Source organism: Aphelocoma coerulescens, chromosome 2 (assembly GCF_041296385.1).
Source record: "Aphelocoma coerulescens isolate FSJ_1873_10779 chromosome 2, UR_Acoe_1.0, whole genome shotgun sequence".
In the NCBI taxonomy this organism is placed as follows: Eukaryota; Metazoa; Chordata; class Aves; order Passeriformes; family Corvidae; genus Aphelocoma; species Aphelocoma coerulescens.
Window position 1 is genome coordinate 80107547 of NC_091015.1, and position 25009 is coordinate 80132555.

Here is a 25009-nt window from a genome sequence, read left to right on the forward strand (position 1 = left end):
TCCTGTTGCAGCATGATGCTCGCCGACTTCCTTAATCCACAAACTGGATTTATTCAAATGCAGTGCTCTGACTTGACTGTGAACATTAATTCATATCAGATGGAATTCAAGGAATATTTTGATCGATTCCACGTTATTCTCGTTGCCGTCAATGAGATGTTCTGAAGTGTAAGTTGCTACAGACTACACAGAAGTCTGACTTCAGGTTTTAAAGACAAGCAACAAGCTGTTGTAATAAAAGATGAGTAAAAGAATGATCTTACAATAAAGAGATGTCTGAATGTGTGTTAATCCAGTACAGACAATAGAATAGGTTTTCAATACTTAGAACATGTCTGATACGAATACAGAAATGGTAGATTAGCAAAATTCAAAGAAATCACATTTTTTTGGAAAGTGAGGGATTCAAGAAGAGCTTATGACCATATTTCTTAATATTTTATTATTCTGAAGTGAAATCTTTTACAGAACTGGATGACTATTTCAGTTACTATCAGCAGTTGGGACTATGACCACCTTAGAACGGACAACAATTAAAACAACATCGCTCCAGGTGCTTAATGATAATAACATATATTTGAAATCTCACACTTCCATTCAACATGCTGCTAATACTTACACAGAACTTTTTAACAAGTGACTACATGTGCATCAAACTTTCTCCAAAATTACGTATTATAGGAATTGTAAACTGTATTTTTAAAGCACATAACTGAACTGGCAAAAGAAAAGAGCTAACACTAAAAAATTGTTTGAAAACTATGCACTATTCATGAAATGATTTATTCAAAATTACTTTAATTACAGGAAGAATATATTATTAATGCATTATTTAATTCCCAGCCATGATATTGGTTATAAAATTAAACTGATTTGTTACCCCCCAAAACAATGGCAGCCACACTGTTCTTCTCTCCTGAATCCCTATTTCCCCCCATACAAATCCAATAACTAGTGGTGAACAGAGGAAAAGAGGACTGACTAACAAGAGGAAGACAGTGGTAGTAAGCCTGTAAGAGCAAGAAAAAACAAGAAGAGTAAGAAGGAAGATGCAAAACAAATTACATATTGTGCTCTCCTTACTACGTGAGAAGCTATTAACTATTCTACTCCTTAACACCAAAGAATATTTTACTTGGACATTTTTTCTACTAATCTTATAAACTCGGAGTGCTTTTCTGCTAATTGCCAATGAAAGTGGAGCTTATTTCAGATGTGACGGTTACCATCAATATTCCAATAAAAGGGAGAAACATGAGAGGCAGCAACATATTTAATTAAAAATAAGCAAGAAAATAAAAGACCCCAAGAAATCAGACTTACAAACACTGAAACTGTAGATGAGAACAGAAAAAAAAAAAGTTATCATTTTTAAATGCAAAAGAAGCAGTGTACTTAATATGGTATCTGGACAGTTTTTAGTCAGCTCTAGGGGGCAATGCTCATTACATACTTCTCAATAGTTTATAGAATTTAAATCTTCCAGTCACTTCAGTATTACTCTACATCTAGAAATTAAGATTGATACACTGAACAACATGAGTAATACTCAAATTTAAGGTGACATTTGCTAAAAATACATTTCAATGTATTTTTAACAAGCGAAACTGAGACTGAAGAACAACGATGAATATTTCTTCATGGACATGTGTATGTAAACAAAATTGACTTAATTCCCTCGACAAAGTGAAATACAGTAGACAGAAGGCCATTTTATCGAAGTACATAGGAACAGAAGTCTCACTCAGCAGGACATCCCATAACATTACTGAAAAAGTTGTATCTCAATTTCTTTTCCAGTGGAATTCCTTTTGTTTTCTTTAGGGTGTTCAAAGGAATTGAAGTAGTCCAGAAAAAATGGACAATGTTTAAGCACATTTGTCTGCATTGTGCTGTTGTCTATGTTTTCATCATGGCTGATGAAGAAGCTTGAAAACAGGTCAGTTGCAAGTGCATGCTGCTTTTGAATTTGTTTAGCAACTCTTCTAGTAACCTGTAAAGGGAAAATAGTTACAACTTTAGGAGATTCTGAAAAGGGAACAATTACTGTGAGTTTTGACTATTCTGTCTGGGACTTCAGGTACACTGTCTGCTTTTCTTCTGTGTAGCTGAATTGCAAATTTCAGTTCTCAGTCTTGTCTTTGGAAGTTATTTTGTAGATTTCTCTTAAGTATCATGACTGAAAGATCAGAGATAGTATGACTATTCTAGGAGAAACATTAATTCACCCCAATCATGTGGTTTTGTCCCTAATAGATAAACTGTGTACGAGTTCATTTGGAGGCATAAAAATGGTTAATTTAGATCTACTGAGCTGTCAAGAAGGTACCTGGTGCAGTGAATAATATTTATTATAATCCACAAATGAGAGGTGTAGGAGCAGTGGTATTGATGGGCCTGTCGTAGAAAATATTTACTGTAACAGTGGAGATGCATTAAGTTATTTTACAGTCTTGGCTGGGTGTTTTATTTTCTCCTTTTTCTAGGGAATAATGTGATCTCTGAACTTTCTGCCCATTTCAAAAACAAGCCACCTAGGGCAGACATGTATCACCTGAACTCTTTGGCATGCTGCACTACTGAACAGCCAGTAAGAGAGAGAAAAAAAAATTACACTGTGTGGCAAAAAAACCCCAAACTAGCACAAGAATAACAACTTAAACCAAAAAATCAGTATCTGCTTCCTCAGCGGGTCCTCTGGAAGATGACCGTGTCCACGTTGATCACTTAGCATCATAGCAGTGATTGTCAATGAACACACATAAACAGCTCTCAGAGCACAAATGTGTTATTTTACACAAATACATGTAGGTTACAACGAGCTGCCTGGAACAATGACAATTGTCATGTTATGACCTGGGAAACAGAACAAGTTCTGCACTGCCTGGGACTCAAAACTCTGAGGCAGATGTAATAATGATGCAGTTCTTGATTCTCATCTGTCTCATGAAGCTCAGATGCTTGTAACTAAGTGAAAAAAAAATTTCTACAGGTGTTTTGGAAAATTTGAGTTAAAAGATCTGTCCTTACTCAAAACTGATGTCTAACTTTAACAAAGCACAAGAGCTAAGTAAGATGAGGAGGTATCTTTAGACTTGTGGCTAGTGAAGAGTAGGTTTGACTAAACAGACAGAGGACAACTGAAACAAGGCACAGCCCACAGACCATGAGCTGCACAAACAGTCTCTTTATGTGTCTACAAAATATTCTAAATTTTGACTGCTAAGCGCAAACTGATTTGATGCAGGAAAGTGCAATGAAACCAGTATCTAGTTCAAACCATTTATACTTACACTACTCTGCTCATTACAAATCTGTCCTAGTTTTACCATACCACTCTTTATTAAGCTGTGCTTGTAAAATAGACTACCAAATACTAGGCTGGATGCAGCAACAGAACCTGTTCGTCAAAGGTTGTTATAGTGGAAAAGGAAGAGCCCAAAATTCCTCCTCCTGATGTTAAGAAAGAGCCAAAGACCTTCCTTATTTGTTTTTAAAACAAAACACGCCATTTTTGTGAGTTCTCCATGTATCAGCTTGCAAAAGCCTGACCTTTGTTCTCGGCCATTTTTTTAATTACTGCTAAATTCGGTCATATAATACAATGGAACTCACAGAAACCTTAAGATTAACAAGGAAGGCTAAAATAGACTGATACTACAAGACAAATACAAAGCTGCACTGAACTGATAAGACTAGGATGGGCAAGCAGGATATGTCACAAAGCCATTGGCTCTTCTGGGTAATTTAATAGCCCATGAACAAGGCAAGGACTGAGCTTATTCTTTACTCTGTTAACAGAGGCCTCTGCTCTGGAATTTGGAAGGGTCAAATACAGTGAAAGTTAACCCTCCTCTAACAAAGTTTTCTTACAAGTGTAAAAAGCAATGGCTCCAAAGACCATAAAGGAAACAGGAAGGTGTATTGTACTCACTTTCTGTCAGTTCCACTTGAGAGCTGAGGCAAGGCTTCCAAAGCTTGCTTAAAGCTTGACCTGCAAGGAAAACAAAAATACTTATATTCTGCTAGTAAAAGACTCAGCATTTACAGTTTCCCTCTGTAAATTCTACAGAGAAATGCTGTATTTTATCCATTAATTTTTTTCAATAAATTGACAGAATATTTACCTGAGACCTGACATTCATGTGCAAATTGAACATGAAGTAGTGATGGGGTCAAGCAAGTATCTTGACATTCCTAATGCAATGTACATCATACATCAACAGGAAATGTTAAAACAGCAGCCGATTTAAGACTGTGCTTGACATCCTGGACTGTTCAAGAATTAACAGGCAGTGGCCAGCCTGCCTTCTGCCTGAAGTGACCACCAGTGTATGAAGAACAGATAAAACATCGATTTTCTCTTTCTGTGCTTAGTAGGGCCACTGCATTCTGCCTTACAGAAAGGTGCCTACAAAGAGAATTACAGTAGGTTTGCATTGAGGTAACATAGAGTCATAGAACAATTTAGGTTGGAAGGGACTTCAGGTCCAACCCTGATCTCAAAGTAGGGCCGATTTCAAGGTTAGAGGAGGTTTCTTTGGGCCGTTATCCAGTCAAGTTTTGAGTAACTCCAAAGATGGGGTTACCACCCCACTCTGGGCAACAGATGTGGAACGGAAGTGAGGGAACAATGCAGGACCTGCATAGATAGGTAGAGTCTTGTCAGCAAAAGATTAATATGGTGACCTGTGGCAACTACTACTAGTGACAAGTCCAGGAATAAAAAAATCTCTACAATGCTCCATCTTTCAGGGTTCACTGCGTTTTGCCCTACGATGATAATAGACAATATAGTTTCCATTTTATCCAACCTGAGCCAGTGCCAAGTAGTGTTCTTTTAGAGGCCTTTGTCACTATCAGACACTCAGAATAGGGAAGTGAGTACTCTGAGCTGGATTGCAGTGACACCACAGGACACTATGACACTGTGAAGACACATTAAGACTTGCAAGATCTACAAAACTGTTGATTAGGTGAGATGACCAAATTGCCACCTGCAGGGACACGTAATGCAAATCTTACAAGAAGTGAAGGTTATTAAAATAATGAATGAATCTGCCCATATCCAATTCTCACCATAATCACCTAGAAATTTCAGTCAATCAACTTTACTCAAAACTTCTGACAGCTATCATAGCCTGTTTTTACATGCCTTGGCTGCATCAACCACTATTGGTGCTAATGCTTTTCCTTCTCCCTTTATACTAATGTGTGTGTGTCCCCCACACTATTTATCTTTGGTCTTGCCTCAGTGAGAAATGATAAATTGCTGAAAGCCTTTTGAAGGTGCTGATTCTAGGAAACAGTGTGAACCTGAACTCCCTTTTCCTGATTAGGTGTGTGGAGAAGGAGTAGGGTATTATATAAGCCTATGGAGAGCCCTAATTCTCCATATCCCTGTAAGGGGACCCTGCCAGTGTCTGGATCTGTAACCTCTCTCATGACTCTGGGCAGGTTATTTGTTTTATGCTTTATGAGATTGCTGTAAAAAAATGGATAAAACTCATCAACAACATCTGCTTGTGTCTGGCTTTAGCATAATTATCCTCAGCAGCTGTACTGCTGTTAAGAAGTTTTACAATTTTTTTTTGGTGGCAAATAATAGTTTGTGTCTAAAAGTCCAAGTAAAAAACAACAAAAAAATAACAATTTTCTTTCAACGGATAAAATCTTGCTAGTCATCTGTTTTTCGTATATTTACCCAGTAGATCACATACTCGAAGCAAAATTTCTTCATTCTGAATTTACATTGTGTGTTTTTTGCATGTTTACCAAGGATGCCATTACACTGCAAAAAGTGACATTACAGCACATCTTACTTGCTCTCAGGTGTTAGGTATATGGCCACGGTATCCCTCAATGCACAGATTTCAAGTTTTGCCTAAAGACAGAAATACAAAAATTGAAACAATGACACAATGGCCTTTCACCAAGTGTATACCAGTATCCCAGAGCTTCACCTTCTTGAGAGGCAAATACTATTGCACACTGCAGTTGTAAGCAGTCTTGGCTTTTAACAGTTTATTTCCTGTACTCTTTGTTGCCTTGCTGCTCTGTCAGGAGACTGCTCAAAGGAACAATTTCATACTTTTGATTCAAGCCAAACTGTTTACGTAGTCACTGTGTAGCAGTCAAACACTGGTTTGTCTTTCAGTAACAGCACTAAATCTTCAAATCTGTTCCACCTTTTCTGTACTGTGATAGAAAGACAGAAGAATGCAACTTTTGGGTTTTTTTGTGAAATACAGTGAGCTTAACTTCTCACAGCACTGCTTAGCCAGGGAGGAAGGAAATACAAAAGTACAAAAGTCTGTCAATACACATTTTATGCTTGCTTCTTCTGTTGAATTAATTTTTTTCCATCAGATGAGGAAGTAGAATGATTGTACTTTGTTTCTTGTGCGTTGCCAGGTGGGCACAAGAGTTTGGGGATTTTATTCCTGTACTGTACTGCGTGCTCAAGTATTAATTTTCACTTAGGCAAACTGTGGAGGAGACTGAACTCAAAGATTAAACAAATTTCATAGATCATCCTTTGGTCTTTGAAGAGCAATCATTATCATCATAACTTTTATATGAAATAAAAACATTCTGCAAGAGATCATTAAGTAATTTCATTTAAAAATATAAAGTGAACTTCATAAAAATTCACATTCTGTTCTTTTAAGCAGAAAGATGAAATTTAATCCAGTTAGACATTACAGTAACTGATCTACATTTAGACACAACAAGTGACATTAATCTTCCAAAACAGAACTTTTAACAATGCAACACAGACAACTAATTCCAGTTCTAACGAAAGCCTTTGACTTCTAGGTATTTTCCTCACCTCTGCCCCTAGGTAGGAAGACAGCTAAAAGTAATGGTTTTTTAGAGCCAGAACTTTCTGGCACAAAATATAACATAGCCACCCACCAATTCTATACTCATAACTTTTTGCAATGCAGAATAGTTTACCTCTTTTTTGTACCGTGCTCCAAGCTCAAGCGTTTTGGACTTTTTGAAGTCCTATACTTAAGATTCTGGAGTCTTTTTTACATTTTAGGAGGTACCAATAACCCATTCTCAAGTACCACAGCCTAAGTAAACCTGGTGGAAGGGCGAGCCTGGCAAAACTGTGGGTCATGGGATGGGAACACAGAGTGAGGCTTGATTGAGAATTTTTTGTTCAGCCTGACAAGGCTCTGGTGACTCTCACACTGCTGCTGTCTGTCAGACAGGATTTTCCATGTTCAGAGGAACAGAAAATGACCATGAGTGACAAACTTACAGTAAGGAGAGAAAACCCTTTCAAATATGGGTTTAGGCAGCAAGTCCCTACAGTAGGTTGTTTAGTCAGACAAAAGGGATGTATTCATAGCTTTGTTGTTATTCATGGATTTGTTTTAAATAGGGAGTCAATCTTACTCGGCTGGAATCTTCCCATACTAATTCTCTGTCCAATGCCATTACTACCAGCAACTGGAAAATAAGGCTTACAACTGGATAACTATTTTCCTATCATAATGCAAGAATGCTGTCATGTACAATGAAAATAGGGAGTTTGCTCTTTTTCTGTTACAACTATAGCAATCTGATTCAAAGGGATTTTTTTAAAAAAGGTGTTTTTCTTGGAGTCCTTTAAAGCTTACTCAACAGCAAATACAACTACCAATCTAGCTGTAAATAAAGCAAGCAAAGCTATTCTACCCATGTTACAGCAACAAGGTATTGTAGAGAGAATATAACAAGTGACTAGTTCTGCAAAGTCTTACAAGATCCTACTGCATCCTGTTTTCAAGATTTTTAAATCTCAAAATATCACTACATTTTTTCTTTTTTTAAAGTGAATTTTTTATGTCAGGCCAAAGAGAGTATTTAACAACATTTCAAAGAGATACCATTATGATGCTTTTTATCTCATAGGATACAGGTAGCCTTTCAATCCTGTCTGACACAAAGATAACTCTAAAATATAATCAAACCCAAGAACCAGTATCCCAAAGGGTATTCATCCATAAATCTGAAATAGGTTGTAAACTAATCCTTTTTATCTCCTTGCTTTCACTGCTACAGTAAATCAAACAAACACCCAGATGATACCTCTGTTACTCTCAGTTTTCTAGATTCAGATGTTTGACAATACAAAGTATTCAGGTACCTGTAAAGCTCCATTTTTGCTGAAGGATGAAACACACTGCATCAGTCGACTCAGTTCTTCAGAGACTGCTTCTACAACCCTTGACATTACCCGAGGAACTAAGTCTTTGGAAATGGTAAACACCTAAGTTTTATGAAAGAAGAACCATGAGCACAACATCTACATTAACAGAAACATTTTCAATACTAACATTTCAATAAAAAACATAAACCTCTTTGACTGAAAGGTCTCCTTCATTTTTATCAATGTACAAAAAAATTTCAAAAGCAACTAGAATACGAAGGATGTCTTTTGATGCTTGCCCTGCACTTGGACCAATCCCCTCTGTTAATAGCAAAGTTGGCTATATGATATGTGATAACCTTGCAATACCAAAAAGCAGCTAAACTTCAAAATATGTGCTCTTGTCTGACGGATGCAGGTAGTCAGGTGGTTGTCTTGACTTGACAGACTGCTGTCTTGTAGATAGCACCTTTAATTCAGAGTTGTGTGACTAACACAATTACACATTCAGCTACTTTTTACCCATATATTTTGCTATTTCTTCTAGACTCCTTTATATTTGACCACTGTTGAATGGCTAGTGTTGTTATGCTCTGTGGCAGAGATAAACATTTGACAGCCTGTGAGAGTACCTGAGTGTCAATGGATTTTCATTTAGACTCTGCCACTGCTGTCATTTATTAGTTCCCTGGCAAAAAAATTAAACCTTACTGGTTTTCCCATCCATCAAGGCCACCTTTTTAACTGCTTATTTGTATAACCTTTTAAAGTGGCACTTTCAGAATAGTAACTGCAACACAAAATTATTAGATCTATGCTTGAAGCAAAGTATGAAGAGACCAATCTTCCTTAAAGGGAGCTTTACAGAAGCGAGAAATTGTTGGTGGATTAAAAAAAAAAGGGTATGATTTTTCTACACAGAATTGGGGAAAGTGCAGGCCAAGAGGCTGGAATATAGGAGGAAGTGAGATTATAGGTTAGACACACCAAACTCGTGTCAAAGCTTAAAGGTGATGATAAAGCTGCACAAAACTGCACAGGGCTGGGAGAGAAGATGACACAAGAAGCTGAAGTGATGTATGGAGTGGTGTATGCAAGCTGAAGTGTGTGACTGGAGCAGTGCAAGAAGGAAAATGAATGTATAAAGTTTTGAAACACTTCCCCAGTTTCTGCTTTGAAATGGTCTAAAGAATTAAGTAGTGGAATGATTGTTTTGCTAGAATATGTTTGCTTTTACACAAAGTTTAGATCTCATGTCTGACAAGGACATTTAGTAACTGACAGAAGATATCAATACATATGTGTAAAAATAAATTAAGGAAAAAAAACCCGAAGAAAGAAAGATTCCTACAGAGTTTTCAGTGATTAAAATTAAGAATTGTGTACCAGGCATTCCATAAGGCTGACCATTCCAAAAAGCAGGTCTGCACCACAGGCTAAGTACACTGACCACATAAATGTCAGCTACCATCTGTTACCAGTGCTGGAAAGGGGTTATCTTACTCAGCACCAAACACTGCTGACCAATTCAACACAAACATACCAGGAACATGCCCAAAGATCATCTACTGAGAAGAGAATATTTCTGCCTGCAATGAGCACTCTTGAAGTTACTTTACAGAATCCAGGAAAAATAATTCTCAGCAAGGGTGAATCATCACAAATTTGCAATAAGAAGCCCTTATTTTGATTTCAGCTAAATTTGAATTCAGCAGTAGAGAAACAATTTCCTTTCCATTTCAGTCTATCCTTGCTGTTCATCTGATGGTTAATTTTTGCTGTTTCAAACTACAGAAACTTGCAGCCTTGCTAACTAAACTTAAACCTGACCCAGCTTATAGAATTTCACCAGTGGAAATGGGAGTTTCGTCTTGACACATGTTCTCATATTTCTGTAATATTCTACATCTAGAAATTTACAAGGCAATGCTATTTAGGCCAGAATCAGTATCGGTCTCAATGAAGAGAGCACAGCAACACACCCTTCTGCTGCAGCATTTTAACAAGTATGAATGTTTACAAGACTAGCTCAGTAAGTCACAAATGCCTCTGAATTTTTTAAAGCAAACTCTCTAATTTCCATTTTAATCAATTTCCACTACCCTGTAAAACAATATTAAAAACTATTACCATGTTGGTATATGTTTTTAGTGTTTCTTATTCCCTCATTTGGAAGCATTTGGTAAAATCACGATGCTTCTGTGTAAATGCTTATGCTATAATTTAATACTGAAATTGTATCAAAAACACTGCAAGGCAAATTTGAAGTTCCTGAAATATTTTGCTTTATATGAATCCTTGTAATTTAAGAAGTAATAAGATAAGTAGAATCCTCAAGTGAATCTCATTATATTTTAATTACAGGGAAAAGGTAGAGCAGCCATACTTGTGGTATTTTGGAAGGTAAGAGTAATATTATTACCAATGCTTCTACCAGGAGCAATGGTATTCTGTTAACACTCTTGATGATTAGAAGGAATGATTATGTAAAACACAGGCTCTGATATAAAGAACCATAGAAAATTCCTGCATATTATCACAAAAGGCTAAATAATTGCAGCTCCTCCAAGCTTATTACATTATAAGTAATGTTTTAGCATGCACTCCCTAGCCTAGGTAGCCATTACCCATCTAAGTATTTCAAGCACTATTTGTGCTGTACAGAGACTATAAAACTTTCTGAGTTTAGCTTTCCTGTTTCCATTGTATGTAGAAGACTGTTGGATTTTCACTCTGAGTTGCATGTGTTGAACATTTCTTTCAAGGTGAAACAGAAGTTCATTTACAGATGTTTTGGAAAAGAAAGGTAATCAGAGAAAGAGAGCATCATAACTACCTATATATCTATATATTATCTGCATGGAAAGGGAGAATTTAGCTTTAGAATTTGGCTTTCCTCTTTATCAGATAATGGAAACAAAAAGGTGTAACGGAGTGTTACTGAGGATAAACAGGAACTGCTCATCTCCTTCTGCCCATAAAAAAAAGTTATCAGCTGCCGTAACAGGCTGGCTAAACCTAATCTAAAACACATCTGTAATGAAGACACTTCAACAAAAGGGTGAAAAACCCTGGTGAAAGGCAGGATTTAGCAGGAAAAATACAATGAAATCATATGAATATAAGCACGAAACAATCTGAAGTTTCTCCTCACCTCTGCATGCACAGCAATGATATTCACTAGTGCTTCTTTCAAATAGTTTCTGACACCTGAAACAAAACAAACAAAATAATTACTTTCATTCTGTTGTCTCAACAATACCATAATATTCTACTGTTCAATACTGTACTTTTTATTTTCATTTTTTACTACTACTTTTGCAATCAGAGGCAGAAAGAGAAAGTTCCATAGCCACACCACCAGTCTATTTCCTTTTTCAAATCAAATGGAGAAAGGCACATTTCCTTACAGCAGAAGGTTAAAGAAAGTCAGTAGGTTCCTGTTTTAGTATTCTTCTCTAGCAACATAATTTCACCAACTTTGCAATTTAACAAAAAACTAGCATTATTAAAAATATATTCTGGATGTTTTGCCATGGCAGATAACATGCACCACAATTTGCTAGGTTCTAAAGAACAAAGACCAGAGGCTTTGTTTGTATAACAGTCTTCAAGAGCTTATTACTTTATCAGCTTCTCTATCTGTGAATTATTATAGCTAGGAATAGCAAGGACTTGTTTCTCTGAATGCGGTTCAGAATATATTACTCATGGCAGTTTATGGGAGATGTCATGCCTTAGTAGAAATTTCCTTTTGGGGAGGGTAGAGAAGTCAAATAAGCATTTTCTTGCCAAGCTTATGAAATGCTTGTCAATTTATACTAAGAAGTGAATTCTAAACAGAAGAACATCCAGCAGGGTGTGCTTTAGTTAGGACAGGCTCTTAGTACTCTCTGCTGCTGTAATTCTGTAACTTTCCTGGCCTGTACTCCAGTCATCCAAGATTTAAAATAGACAAAAATCTAAAACTGCCTCACTTGTTTTTATGGCCCCTTCACTTTGTAGGCAAAGGAAAATTAGCAAGCATTTAACTCATTAAAGCATGTATAAATGCTGGAAGTACAAAATAATGAGAAAGGGTTACTGATCCACATGACCTCAACTTCTGATTTGGATTATTCTAGCACAAATCAGAGAAAGTGCAATGACCACATCACTCCCTTCAATATATTCAGTTGACAGTAAAATATGAGAATCATGGATAAAGACTGGTGAAACCACACAGCTTGAAGATCACAGTGTGATTAAGGCTGCTGCTATAAAAATTACAAAGTGAACCTTTAATCAGTTCATCTTACTTGCTCCACCTTTCCTCAGATAACACCAATGTACAACTTAGTCCTGCTACAAAAAACAGCTTTAAAAGGGGTTACCCAAGATCATCAGAACAAGTTATTCTGTGAGAAGAGTAATGTCTCACAACTGCCACCTCAGTCATGCTCACATCTTTAACCATTGGTCCCACAACTTGCCTCAAGATCTAAAAAGGTGACACTTCTCTTTGTTAGACAATTACGGACAAACATTTTATAATAGTAGGACTCAAAGACAACAGGATCCACTTGCATGAGGAACAAATATCTAGGATGTGCAATGGGACATAGCCTGGGCGTTAGAAAAACACAAGCCTTTCTCCACACATTCCAAAACATCTCTAGTGCCTTTTTTCTTTACCTTTATTATTCTCCTTGAAAAATCTCAGTAGTTTTTTTCCATTTAAATTAACCCAAAGACAAGTCAAACAGTATTGTACACTAGGTTGCAAATTTAAAATTTCTTTCATCTTAGCAAGAAAGTGAGGGAGGAATAAAGCAATACCAGAAATTTTATGAAACTGACTTTTTTTTCTCCTGCCCTGTAACCTTGCAAAACAAAGCAAGAATGGTACACACCAATACTTGAACCACACCAAAAGATCACAGGTATATGTGGAAATGCAACACCCCCTTCCTTTTTCCTCTTCTACTGTTTTCCTTCTTTTACTTCATTCTGCCCCTGTTTAAGTCCCCTGCATGCTTCATATCATAGAGGGAAAAATTTCTATCACATCCCAGAAGCAAATACAACTTGACCAGACCCTGAACGATGGTATGCAAATCACATCATGAGGTATAGGGTGAATCTGGGAGCTGATTTGCAATTAACCTCAGGGTGCAGAGTGTTGCTTTTGGTCTGTAAACCTATGTGGTATTCAGCTTTTGTCTGCCTACCAGCCTCATCTTGTGACAGTGGGATCTTTCATGTGGAAACTGTGATTTTACTTTTGCACAAATGCTGCACAAAATTAAGACTTTGACAGTCTCCCTTCTCCAGGAGCACTGTCATGGCATGTTCCTCAGTCAAACCAAATTTCAGTCATGACCTAAGCAGCATTTCTTTGGCCCAACTGAGTGTTCCCTAATGAAGTATCTCACTCAAACCCTGCTACTGCTGGGGAGCTGTAGGAAAGTACAGAGAGGGGGCTGCCATGTCAAACAAAGAGGGCACGTGTGTCTCCTGCAGAGGTGGGCAGCAGGCTGAGCTGGGAAGAAGAGTTACCAAGGAGGTAAGTGAAAAGCCAGAGTGGATAGAGACTGAAGTGGGTTGTGTAAGAGGGTGTTGTGATTCCAAGGAAGAATCCTCATTTCCCACTTATCCCACCTAAACCCCCGAGGTAGCGTGCCTCTTCTCATGCATTCACGCAACTTGGCTCAGGGTAGGAGCTGCTAATTCTGTTGGCTGCTGTGAGCACTCAAATTAAACAGCTTTTGGCTGTACTGGTAAAAGTTGGCTATCACTATGTCTGCAGAAACCTTCCATAACATATTTCATAAAGAGTTAGTCACTGAGTTGCCATAACTGTTATAACTACATAAGAACTGTTAATTTCTAAAAGCATGACATAATAATATCAGCAACATTAGCTCCAGGTGTTGAATGCCGTTGTCTGATGGTGCACAGCTAAGCTAAAATGGTTATTTATGTCAGAGCTCAGAATGAATAGAGTAAATGGAATGGAGATGGACACTATGACAAAAATGAAGTAGCAGTAGCTTAGTATTGCATATTGCTAGCCTATCCCAGCTGCATGATAAAATTGTTAACTTAAACCTCAGTGAAAGAGCATAAGCAGACATATTTTATCTTTCATTCTTATACCACACACAAGGACAAATGGGTGAACTAAGAATTTAAAGGAGATTAGTGCTACTGGGATTGCAAGAAATAAATAGGGTTTTCCTGACCTTTCACAGAAGGCTCAGTCCTGCAGTGACTTCAGGATCAGGGATCAGTATCAGCACAAACATTGCCTCAGTTTCTTAGACAAGTTTTACAATTTAAGAGCAAATAATTCAGCACAAACAGTGCAAAGCTATGCAGTTTAGAGACAGTCCATGTATATGAAATTGTAGTTACCTTAATTGCAGCATTTAATAACCTCAAAGACCTTGTCTTGGTAAGCGAAACAAGCCAAAGACAGAAAGAACATGCAATTGCACTCCAAAAATGCCAGTTAGGGGAACCAGACAGGGAAAGAAGGGAGAACTGTGCATGTGGAAGAACAATATAGGCACAAGAAAGAAAGAAAGGTATAAATGAATTGACCATCAGTGGAGTTAGGCTGGAAATTATGTGGTTTTATGACAACCATTGCTGTCGGGGAGTCAGTTTCCTACCATGAATAGAATATAAGCAAAACGGGTATTTCCCAGCCCTTCTTTTTGTCTTATTTGTGAAGGACTTAATTTTTGGATGTGGAGACAAAGCCAAACATATCAGAATGTCAGGACCTGCAGGCATAGTTAATAACCGTACTATATTTTGAAAAGTTACGATTAAAAAATATCCAGTTTCTGATTTATATCACTGCACTGTTTGTGGCAGTCTTTGTTGAAGCAAAGTATTACTCTTCTGGAGTATGATTCACTGGAAATACAAGCAGTGGCATCCAACTGTGAATTTGTTGTGAAATTCGTTTCAAAATGAAAAAATTCTGTCTAGAACAGAATTTTTGTGCAGCTTTCTCTACAACTGTTCAGCAGCCCACGCAATTACAGTTTTTGGGACACCATGCTGCCAGTCCTATTATACAGCACTGAAAGCTAATGCACCATGTAACTGTAGGTTGCAACTATTAGGCTAATCAAGTGAAACATAACATTCTTAAGTCTAAAATACCTCTTATTTAGCATATTGAAGCACAAATACAATGCCTTTCCATTGCTTCTGACAGAAATGTGTTAAAGAAAGGCTCAACAAGCCCTTGCAATTTCTCTGAGGAAAATGTTATTATTCTGTTACAACATAAATGCATTCCACTCCCACTCTATTCTTAATACCAAAGACTGACTTGCTGGAATTCTAGCTGCCACTAACAAAAGCCCCAGCATTGCTTTAAAGAAAAATGGATGAGAAGACTTAAGACATAAAAATGAAGGACAATTTCAGCCATCAGCTATCATAATGGCAGACAGAAACTTCAGAGTAGCATCTTCCAATTCTGGACCTTCCACTGTACTTTTTACTGGAGAGACATATAACAAAATTATCCACTAATCTCCAGTTTACACCACCTATTAATTTTATTCCTTTTTTTTTTTTCCACTTAAATATGTCAGTCTACATTTCAAAGCAATTTTAGCAACACTGTAAAGCCGTAGCAAGGATGACTCTGTGAATGATGGGAAAAGCAGAAGGGAAAAAGGTTTGTGGTTCTGAGGAGTAACAGAAACCAAACTTTTAGCTTGCCAATGGAGGAGTATTCAGGAGATCTTCAGATGGTGTAGTGCTACCAGCTGTCCCACTTGTAGTTCTCAGAGATATGTTTCCCCCAAGTACTTATATGACATCTTTATACTACGAAACCCCCAAAGTGATTGAGTAAGCATGCAAGAGCTGGGACTCCAATACCACATGTGTAATTCTAAAACACAGAGAGGCTACAAAAACTTGCATGCAAGAAAAGAGCAAAGCTTGCACACACAGTAAAACGGAACTCATCAGGCTGCTTTTTCTGTGCCAGAAGCTAACATGGGTCTTCAAATGTTCCCAGTCCTTCTACAGTAAATTGATAGTGAGGGAAGATATGAGCTTCAAACATTTTTTAAGCCTTCTGCAGACTCAAGAGTTCAAAGAATGAACTGAAGTTCAGTGAGGACAACTGAAACACGGGAAATTTTAACCCAGGCATACTGGGTTGGGCATATTTTTAACTCTTGTGAGATTGGAACCTCATTTGAGTTTGGCTACTGGGAATCCAACCTTGCTGCTGCCTCTCACCAAATCAGCCTTTTAGCTTGCCACTCATGCAAGAAGGAGAGGAAGATAAATGCACAGAACCATTTAGAAAAAGCAGGTGATGTCAGCAGGTACCTCTGCTTATCAAGCAGTAAACCAGACATGAGGATGAGATGCTATGAAGGGTTAAAAGAAAAGAAGAAAGTCCTGTGGTAACTTTGGTTAAAGAGAAATCATGCAGGATTATTGAAAGCTACTGCTCCTCTGTGGAGGAGCTAGAAAAGCCATCCACAGGAAATTTTACAGTTTGACAGCTGTCACTCTTTCTTTTTTTTTTTTTTAAATAAAGCTGAGAAGATTGAAGAGTTCGTAATACATTGACTAAGCTACCAGTCCTGTTTCACAACTGAATTGACTGACTTACTAGAAATCTAAGCTCTGAGGGACTGAAACAGAAATGAGTGTTGGGTAGGCACAGAGCCACCAATTTAGGGAAAAACAGAGAGCGTTCTGTAGGAGGTCAGTACTTAACTGGGCAAGCAACTGCTGCTGGTGGTAGCAATATCTCTTAGTGCTTCTGAAAAGATAGCACTAAAATTGTTGGCTTTGAGGCTTGAACATGACTTGGTAGAGATAGGAAAACTGATGCCTGGGAGTCTGAAATTTTGCATTTTAAAACACATCCAATTGTATGCAGTATTTTTTACAATTTATTGTTCTGTTCGGTGGGTTCTGCCAGTAACAGTCTGAAACCTCTTTTTTTTGTGATTACTTTATAATGAAAACTTTCCTGAAAAAATAATCACATACAGAATTTGGTGATCCAAATTATATTAATTAGATTAATATTTTTCATACCCAGCTGCAGAACACCAATACCTGCATTTTCCTGGACATTTCATTTGCTACTCTGATAGTAAATTTAGAGGAGGGTGAATGGAAAAAAGTATTTAATCTGCTCTGTTCTAAAGGAGGAACTGGCTTTATTTTTTTTCTTTTTTTAATATATATTCTTTTCAGTTACATTACATCCTATTGCCAGATTTAAGCAAATCGATATTGGAAATGTTAATTTCCAAGCTTCAGATATATCATGCCAAACTTTACAGCAGCTCACACATGCAGCATTCTGAACTGCATGTCAGTTAAACTCCTGCAGCTCTTCTGTAAGTTTTTAATCTGCTATGTGAAACTGCTGGAAAAAAAAAGCTGCACACATCTACTGCAAGTCGTTAATCAGTGCTGCATAGTGCACATTAAAAAAGAAACTAATGAATGGTATCCACAAAGCCATGTAACTTCTTTAAACAGTCTGATTTTAACTGTTAAATTTCCTCTAGGTTCTGGCTGCATCACAGCTGCAACAGCAGTATTTAATACCTGCTTTAACTAAAATGATCCTGGCACCATTTCTAGTGTGGTCACACTCTTCCTCAATGCACTTCCTGTTACAGAAGCAGTGCTATGGGCTAGCAGGATTCCTTTTGGGATGGCAGACAATTATTTGTATTTCTGCAGCCCTTGAAAAGGCAGAGTGTGCTCTGCAACACACCAAGTGAGCACTGTCCTGCCCTGTGCAGTCCATGTGGGAATTTCAAGCTTAGATGGATGCCTCCTGACAAACCAAGCTGCCCAACACACACCACAGAATTCCACTTTTCAATATAACCTGAACAATAACTTCCAGCTAAAATCAAGTAATCTCTTTCTGAAAACCCAAAATATAAACAGGTAAGGCAGGAGAGGTGGGAGGGGGAAGAGGTTCTACAGAGTATAACACTGAGGTCACAGCAGGTCAGTACAGCAGTCAGCACTGCCTCCATTCAAAAGCTGCTGGAACAATTTTAAAAAAGGTTATCTGTGCAAATGCGTCTTGGTATAAAAATTTTAATTTAAGAGATCTACAGATAACTCCAGGCTTCCCATACTTATGGATGAGACACCTCCATCTATCAACAAGGTAAAGATCTATCAACTACCTTATCCCAAGAAATGAACAGGAAGCAGCACAGACTAAAAGTGAAAATTCAAATGAACACCAAAATATTTTTATTTTTAGGGTGCAGGATTCCAAATAAACATGACTTATAATGTACCTTACATGTAAAATATTTCAGGACTCAGGCTACTGGACCGTGAAGTACATATAACAAAAACCAGTTTACACTGTGTTGGCATTGTGAAGGTATTTATCAAGGAATATTCCTTATATGAAGGAATAAACATATTACTTGAATTCTTCTGAGCACTTAACTTGGATTTGAGGAAAAAAAAAAAAATATAAGCAATTTGGATTTCGAATCAAGCACCCAGGATAACATGAAACAGGGTGACATCTGCTATCTATGAGGACCAACAGCACAGCACACCTGAGGCTGCATTAAATGCATTTGAAATAAAGCATTGGCCCCCAAAACTATTCAGAAATTTAATATTTATAACCAGGGAAAGTTTAATGTGACTGACAGTCTGTTAAATTTTCTATGTTCTCAGAACAATAAACTATATTTGCCTCATTAGAAAATGCCCTAAATTATTTAATGTTTCTGGAAAATTATTTTAAAAGCTAGCAACTATTTGCAATTACTACAGTAAATGTGATACCTCATTTAGAAAAGTAGTCTTTTAATTTCCAAGCAGCCTACACCTCTCAAGATAGTCCCTGAACCATGGAATAGACAGAAACCTAACTTGTTTGCAGGCATGAGCCTTTCATGAACTACAGCACCGGTACATGAGTATGTCATGCTATTTTACTGAAGTGCCCCCACCCACACAGTGATAGCATCTAACCTGACACCCCACAGATGTTAAAAAAAATATATATTAAAAAATGTAGAGATGTGACTTTGGAATTTCCCCATGGACATACCAAAGCAGCTCACCTCTGTTCTTTACAGCAGCACAAAGGTTTCTCCCTTAAAAGACAGTTGATAGGAAATCAGCTTCAGATAACGGTACTACGAGTGGCATGTTTTCTAAATTAAGGCAGATAGACAAGCCTGCTTGTTTCTTCCTAATTACTAAAAATACATTTGCTATCATGCTTTGTTGTTTGTCCTGGACAAAAACATTTCCAGAAAACTGCTTGCAGGATGCTTAGAGCAGAACATATACCTGGCAGTAGCTCTAAAAATACAGGAGCTCCACCAGGTCACAACCTTTACCACCACCTAAGTGGCTTTATTTGTTTATTATATTCCCTCCTCATTTTGACTCACTAATATTTTTCAAGTTGATTTTAAAAAAGTTAATAATTAGCAGCTGTCAAAAACCAAATAATAAGCATTGCAAATAATGACTTTCATTTACTTATTACTTCTGCTTCGCCCAAAGAAATACAGATACCACCTCTAAGAGAATTAAATGGACATTATCATGTTCAGTAAATTCCTTACTTCACAGTAAGATTTATGCAGTCTGATTAATAACATTATTTCTACAACCTTCAAACAGGATTATATGTATTTTTAAAAATGTGTGCATAGTATATTAACAAGTAAATACAGCACCATATAAAATAAAAAGGTAAGTTAGAGGAAAGTAATTATTTAAAACCAGTCTAGAACAAGATATAATTACAGCATTCACAGAGTTTTATGGATCCATACGATACACCTGAGCCAAGTTAAATGTCATGCAACTGCTCCATTGTCATTAAAGCAGAAAAAAACCACTTGAAAACAGGGACTCCAGAATCTCACTTCAATTTAAACAAGAATGTAAAATTTCTCACTAGGCCACTTCCTGCTATTGCTGGAAACATTCCCTCCTTTAAACGGAGATGGATTTCAAGGTACTGTACTTAATGTTGTTTTGAAAGTACATTAAGAAGAAAATGTGAATGTGTAGGCAAACTGGAAACTCTCTGGAGAGATTACCCACTTATTTAACCACATTTCCTGTTTTTTAACCCATTTGTCCTAAGTCCTTAGACTACTGACAAAAATAGATAAAAGTGTGCTATAAATAGTTCATTAGCAGGTTTTTCTCGGTAAAACTGAAAATGTTTTGATAAATCTATTGTTCTTACCAGCTCCATACTAATTAAACTGTGGATCAGATTAATGTTTTCTTGAAATTCTTGTCTGCATAGCTCACAGTAATTATAAATATAGAGTGCCTTAGGAATCTGTGAAGAAGTCCCAAGAACTAATAGTGACCTAAAAAATAGCTATCAGTAATTGAAATTTAATGAAGAAATTACTGTTAACCTATGTGGGGAAGTTCTGAACAACAGTTCTGAAGCAAGGGAAGAGGCTGATCGTGCAAAGTCAGAACCTTCCTAAATATTTTGAGATCTGAAGGCCAGAACGTTACATCTTTGAATTAGTCATCTTGCACTTAGTTTCAGCCATGGTACTATGTTGATCTAACACAGTGAATGTCATTAGAAGAACCTGACATAAGTAGCCACAAAACTAATTTCTAAAAATATTAAATGTGAAGGCTTTTCAGACTTATGTTACCTGTAGTCTTTGAACTATTCTAATTCAATCAATAGAAATTATGCCATGACATACAAAGAACCTGAAAGTTTCTGTTTCAGCTGCCTTGGAGGAGCAGGAGCTCTAAAGACTGCCAATACTGTGATTAATACCGGTGCCTATGCATGAACTTCAGTCTACAAGAGCAAAACACTAAGAGAGTAATGCTGGTTCTGTGCCTTCTTGCATAGCCCAAACCAAGATGTCTTTAAAATTGAAGCTGCGGAGGCTGTTCTGAACTTTCTGCTACCCCATTCAAACCACACAATGATCTGAGGGACAGCTGAAGAGGTCTGCTGCTTTCCTAAATCCCATGGCTTCTGGGATGCGATAAAATATATTTTCCTTTATTATTAAGAAGGAGCAAAATCTGTAATTGTGAAAGACTGCAACAGAAAATACAAAGCCCAACAGTGCTTCACTTGGGAAGGAGAGTAATGTGTTAGCCAGCATCAAATATTTAAAAGAGGTGCAGGTAGCTGAAGGCCAATTTGATATGTACGCATGTTTTCGGGAGAGTTTTGTTAAGAGATGGATTTATTTTCACTTCTTCCACCAAACAGCAAAAAAGCATTTTACCAATTCAGACCTGAAGGTCTTGACCAAAAGATGCTGCATATCATACTTAGAATTGGACCATAAAGACTGTCCAACTACTCAAATTATTGCAGAATCAGCCAAATTTTGACCAGCTAACCTGGCAACAAGAAATGTAAATGGTGAAAGAACAACAAACAAAAAAGCCTCAAACCCCCTTAAACTAAAGACTCCAATGCACTAATGTAAAAAAAAATACCTACTTCAGAGTTTAGAGCCATTCACACCTCTTCACCTAAGCATACACAGGTATCAACTCACCCAAATCACCACTGGTAAAGAAATTCATTGATGATCCTTAGATGAACCCAGTACTTGATATATGACCCACAGAAATTTGTCTATTTCTTGTTGTCATTTAAGTAATAATAACATGGTCTGGCAGAGCTACAGCCTTTACAATGCTCTACAAGTGCAATTGCCCCACCAATGTGTGGCTGTAACCCATAAAAGCAACCTGGTGTCAGAACAAGAATACAAACACTTCAAAGGCCAGAGTGTGCTCCCCTATAGATTTAGCACTACTTAAAAACTACCTTACCATTTCTACTTCAGCATTAACAGCTTTGGGGATAATGAGTCTTTTTTTTCTGTTGTTGAATTAAAGTGGCTATATGCTTGACTTAAGGGGAAACCCAACAGTATAAATTAATTACAACTATCAGATATTAAAATAGGTGGTTTGAGGCAGATGAAAAAAGAATTACACCACAAGAAAAGACATTTCACCCAACTAAAACATAACATCCAAACCAAACCCATTTTTCTTCCTGAATGGAAAAAAAAACAGGTTCTGAAGAATGAAATACATGCTTGAGACACTTAAGATATAACAAACCCTCCTTCTTGACACAAAAATGAATACACCTAAGGATGACTCAGTATTACCTGAACTTCATCTACCAGCAATTCATTCGCTGTAGGATGCGGCTTCATTTTCCAGAAGAAAAATTTTTAACAAATTTCTTCCCTCTGCTCCCTTTGATTTTCAGTATATAATAGTCATAGCATTATGTATCTCAGTTCTACTATCACTAGATTTCCACTGTAAGAATAATTTTAATGCTAAAGGATTTTCTTTTGATAAAACAGAGACTACTAAAAGCTAACAGGTAAGGTGCTGAAAACAGGGCACAGTCCCTGGTATGATTAGGTTCCCCACTGATTTTAGCAGTTTGTGAATTCTGTGTGTATCCAGGAAATGTACCAGAGTGGAAACTTAATGGCTCTTTCCTGGTCACAGAACATTCTTAAGTTTCCAAGGTTTGTGGGCAAAAGAAACAGAGGCAAGACAAAATTCAACAGTTTTTTCATTAAATAAATTTAGATTATGCTGATCAAGAAACTGCTCTGCTGCTTAAAAGCTCTCTTCCTATTTTTTTTTTCAGAGTGAAAATAATGGAGAAACTGTGAAACAGACCAGCTGGTGGGTGGTAGCCAAATGAAGAGCATCATCATCTTTTAAAACTAGTGCCTACATTCTTCTGAAGCTTGGTACTCATATAATTTCCAGTACTGTAACCTGTTTCCATTTATTTTCCAAATTCTTCACAAGTGAGTCTCTTAAGAAAAAAGAAACCAATTGTACCCCTTTGACATAGGCTTCCAACAGCCTGAGTGTGATAACTCATCACACTTGGAGGTCCTTGCCACTCCCAGACCTCTCTCACTTTACAGAAGTGAAGTCACACATACAGTGGTGTCAGTGTGGAACAAACTCAGCAACATGGACTAACCCCTTCAGATGGCCCCCAGACGTCCCCACACAGGAAGATTTACATCATGACAAGAATGCCAATTTAAAAAGGTGTTTCAGAGACAAAAGAGTGTAGCTGTATGCACCCCATGAAGATACAGGATGACCAATTCAATGGGAAAAGCAAGTCGCTTCTTTAATTGTAAGGTAGACTAAAAATCAACATCTCTATCAAAACTAAGAACAGTTGAATCCAAAAATCTCAAGCAGTATTTCCTTTCATTAACACAAACCAAGCATAGTCTGCAGGAATATTCATTTATTTCTTTCAAACACATCATTTTTAAGGCACCCTGAAGGTGTCCTTTCATGATTTTATAAAACCTAAAATTATTAAAACCTTTCAAAACACAGACTCACTCAGGAAACTATGTGTTCTTCTCATAATTCCTGAAGTCACTGGTACTGTAATAATAGCCTGTCAAATGCAAAATGACAGCAATTTCATAAATGAAGAATGGGCTTAGAGATATACTATGTTTATGAATTTACTTTGGCTGTCATTCAAATATTATTATCATAAAAAATGAGAAAACCGAAGTCAATTGATCCAAAAGAGGCTAATTTCACAAATAAAGTATTTGGAACAATACAGACACTAGTAATTTTAGTGTCCAGTTTTGCTCTGCATCTCTCTAACCTTCAAGTTACTGAAAAAATTTTAATTACCCATAAAACATACCCTGCATTTATTACAGTGACTTAAGACAGATATACTTGGGTAAGTAAAAGAAAAGGCAAAATTGGCAAGAGAAAGTAGAGTATGGACATTTTAAAATATTTTTTTTTAAGTAAGCAACTTCAAAAGTGGTGCTTTGAGAAAAAGCTTATGAGCAGCATTAAGAGGCACAATTTTCATGTTTTCTACAGTACGTTTTGTAAGTAATAATGATGATTTTTTTGGAAGCTGCTATTTCTATTGAATTATACAAATGTACAAGGATAACAAGCAGGAGGCAATGCATAATAAAAAACCCCAATACTTCTGGAGCCTGATTCTGCAAAGGTCTGTGATGCTCTTAAAAAATGCAAGGAGTCACCACACTGAAAGAAAGCACAGAACCAGTTCTAAGTATTTTCAAATACTTTCTTCCATATTGCTTTGTGTACCAATTGTACATGAAATAATGAAAGTGCATGAAATTTTTATTTGTCTTTAGTAACTAAATTCAGCAAACTGGCAACCAAATCAAAGCCACTGTATTAACTTATAAACACTAATAGGGAGCAGTATTTAGTAGGCATGATGGAAGTATCGAGTCATGGGAAAAAGCTGACTGCAGAAAGGGACTGATTACAGATACCGTGGATTCTTTGGAAGATGTAGTAGGAGGTTGAGCTCTGTTTCATTTCACCAAATTCTCAAACCTGATTTCTATGGTAAAATCTAGTTGTTGTTTGTTTGGTTCTTCTTCCACAGACTTGGCAACTTGGGATGACCTTGAAGGGGTAGTCACCATTTTGACTTTCAGCCAGTCCTTACTTCTACCAATGTACGTATTTAAAAATGCAACACGTACTGCAGTCAAATGCATGTAGATCAGCATATCAGGAATAATTACTCACAGAGTATACCTTAAATTTATGGCAAAAATTGCCCTAAGTTGAATTTTATGTATAGCTTTATTTATCTGTCTGCTTAAATAACCAGTGAGTTGGAACCAGATAAGAGCAGCTTTTAGATATGTTACTGCAGAAAAAGAAAACAAACCAAAACCCCAGAAACAAAACCCCCCAACCAAATCCCAACAGTCAAATAAAACAAAAAACCTTACCCCACCTTACTGGCTTCTAGTCTGCTATGAA

At 37.0% G+C, this 25009-nt stretch overlaps 1 protein-coding gene across 2 annotated transcripts in view; it reads right to left on the minus strand.

Annotated features, from left to right (window-relative positions):
* Nucleotides 1-425: 425 nt before the first annotated feature.
* The window catches only part of EXOC2 (exocyst complex component 2), a 128234-nt gene continuing 103650 nt past the window's right edge, over nt 426-25009 (minus strand). For both annotated transcript variants that reach the window (XM_069008219.1, XM_069008221.1), the window contains 5 exons: nt 11301-11356; nt 8144-8266; nt 5823-5884; nt 3935-3994; nt 426-1993 (listed from right to left, as the gene is read on the minus strand). In XM_069008219.1, the coding sequence (XP_068864320.1) occupies nt 1900-1993; nt 3935-3994; nt 5823-5884; nt 8144-8266; nt 11301-11356 (395 nt within the window). In that variant the 3' untranslated portion in view covers nt 426-1899. The remainder of the gene's footprint in view (nt 1994-3934; nt 3995-5822; nt 5885-8143; nt 8267-11300; nt 11357-25009) is intronic.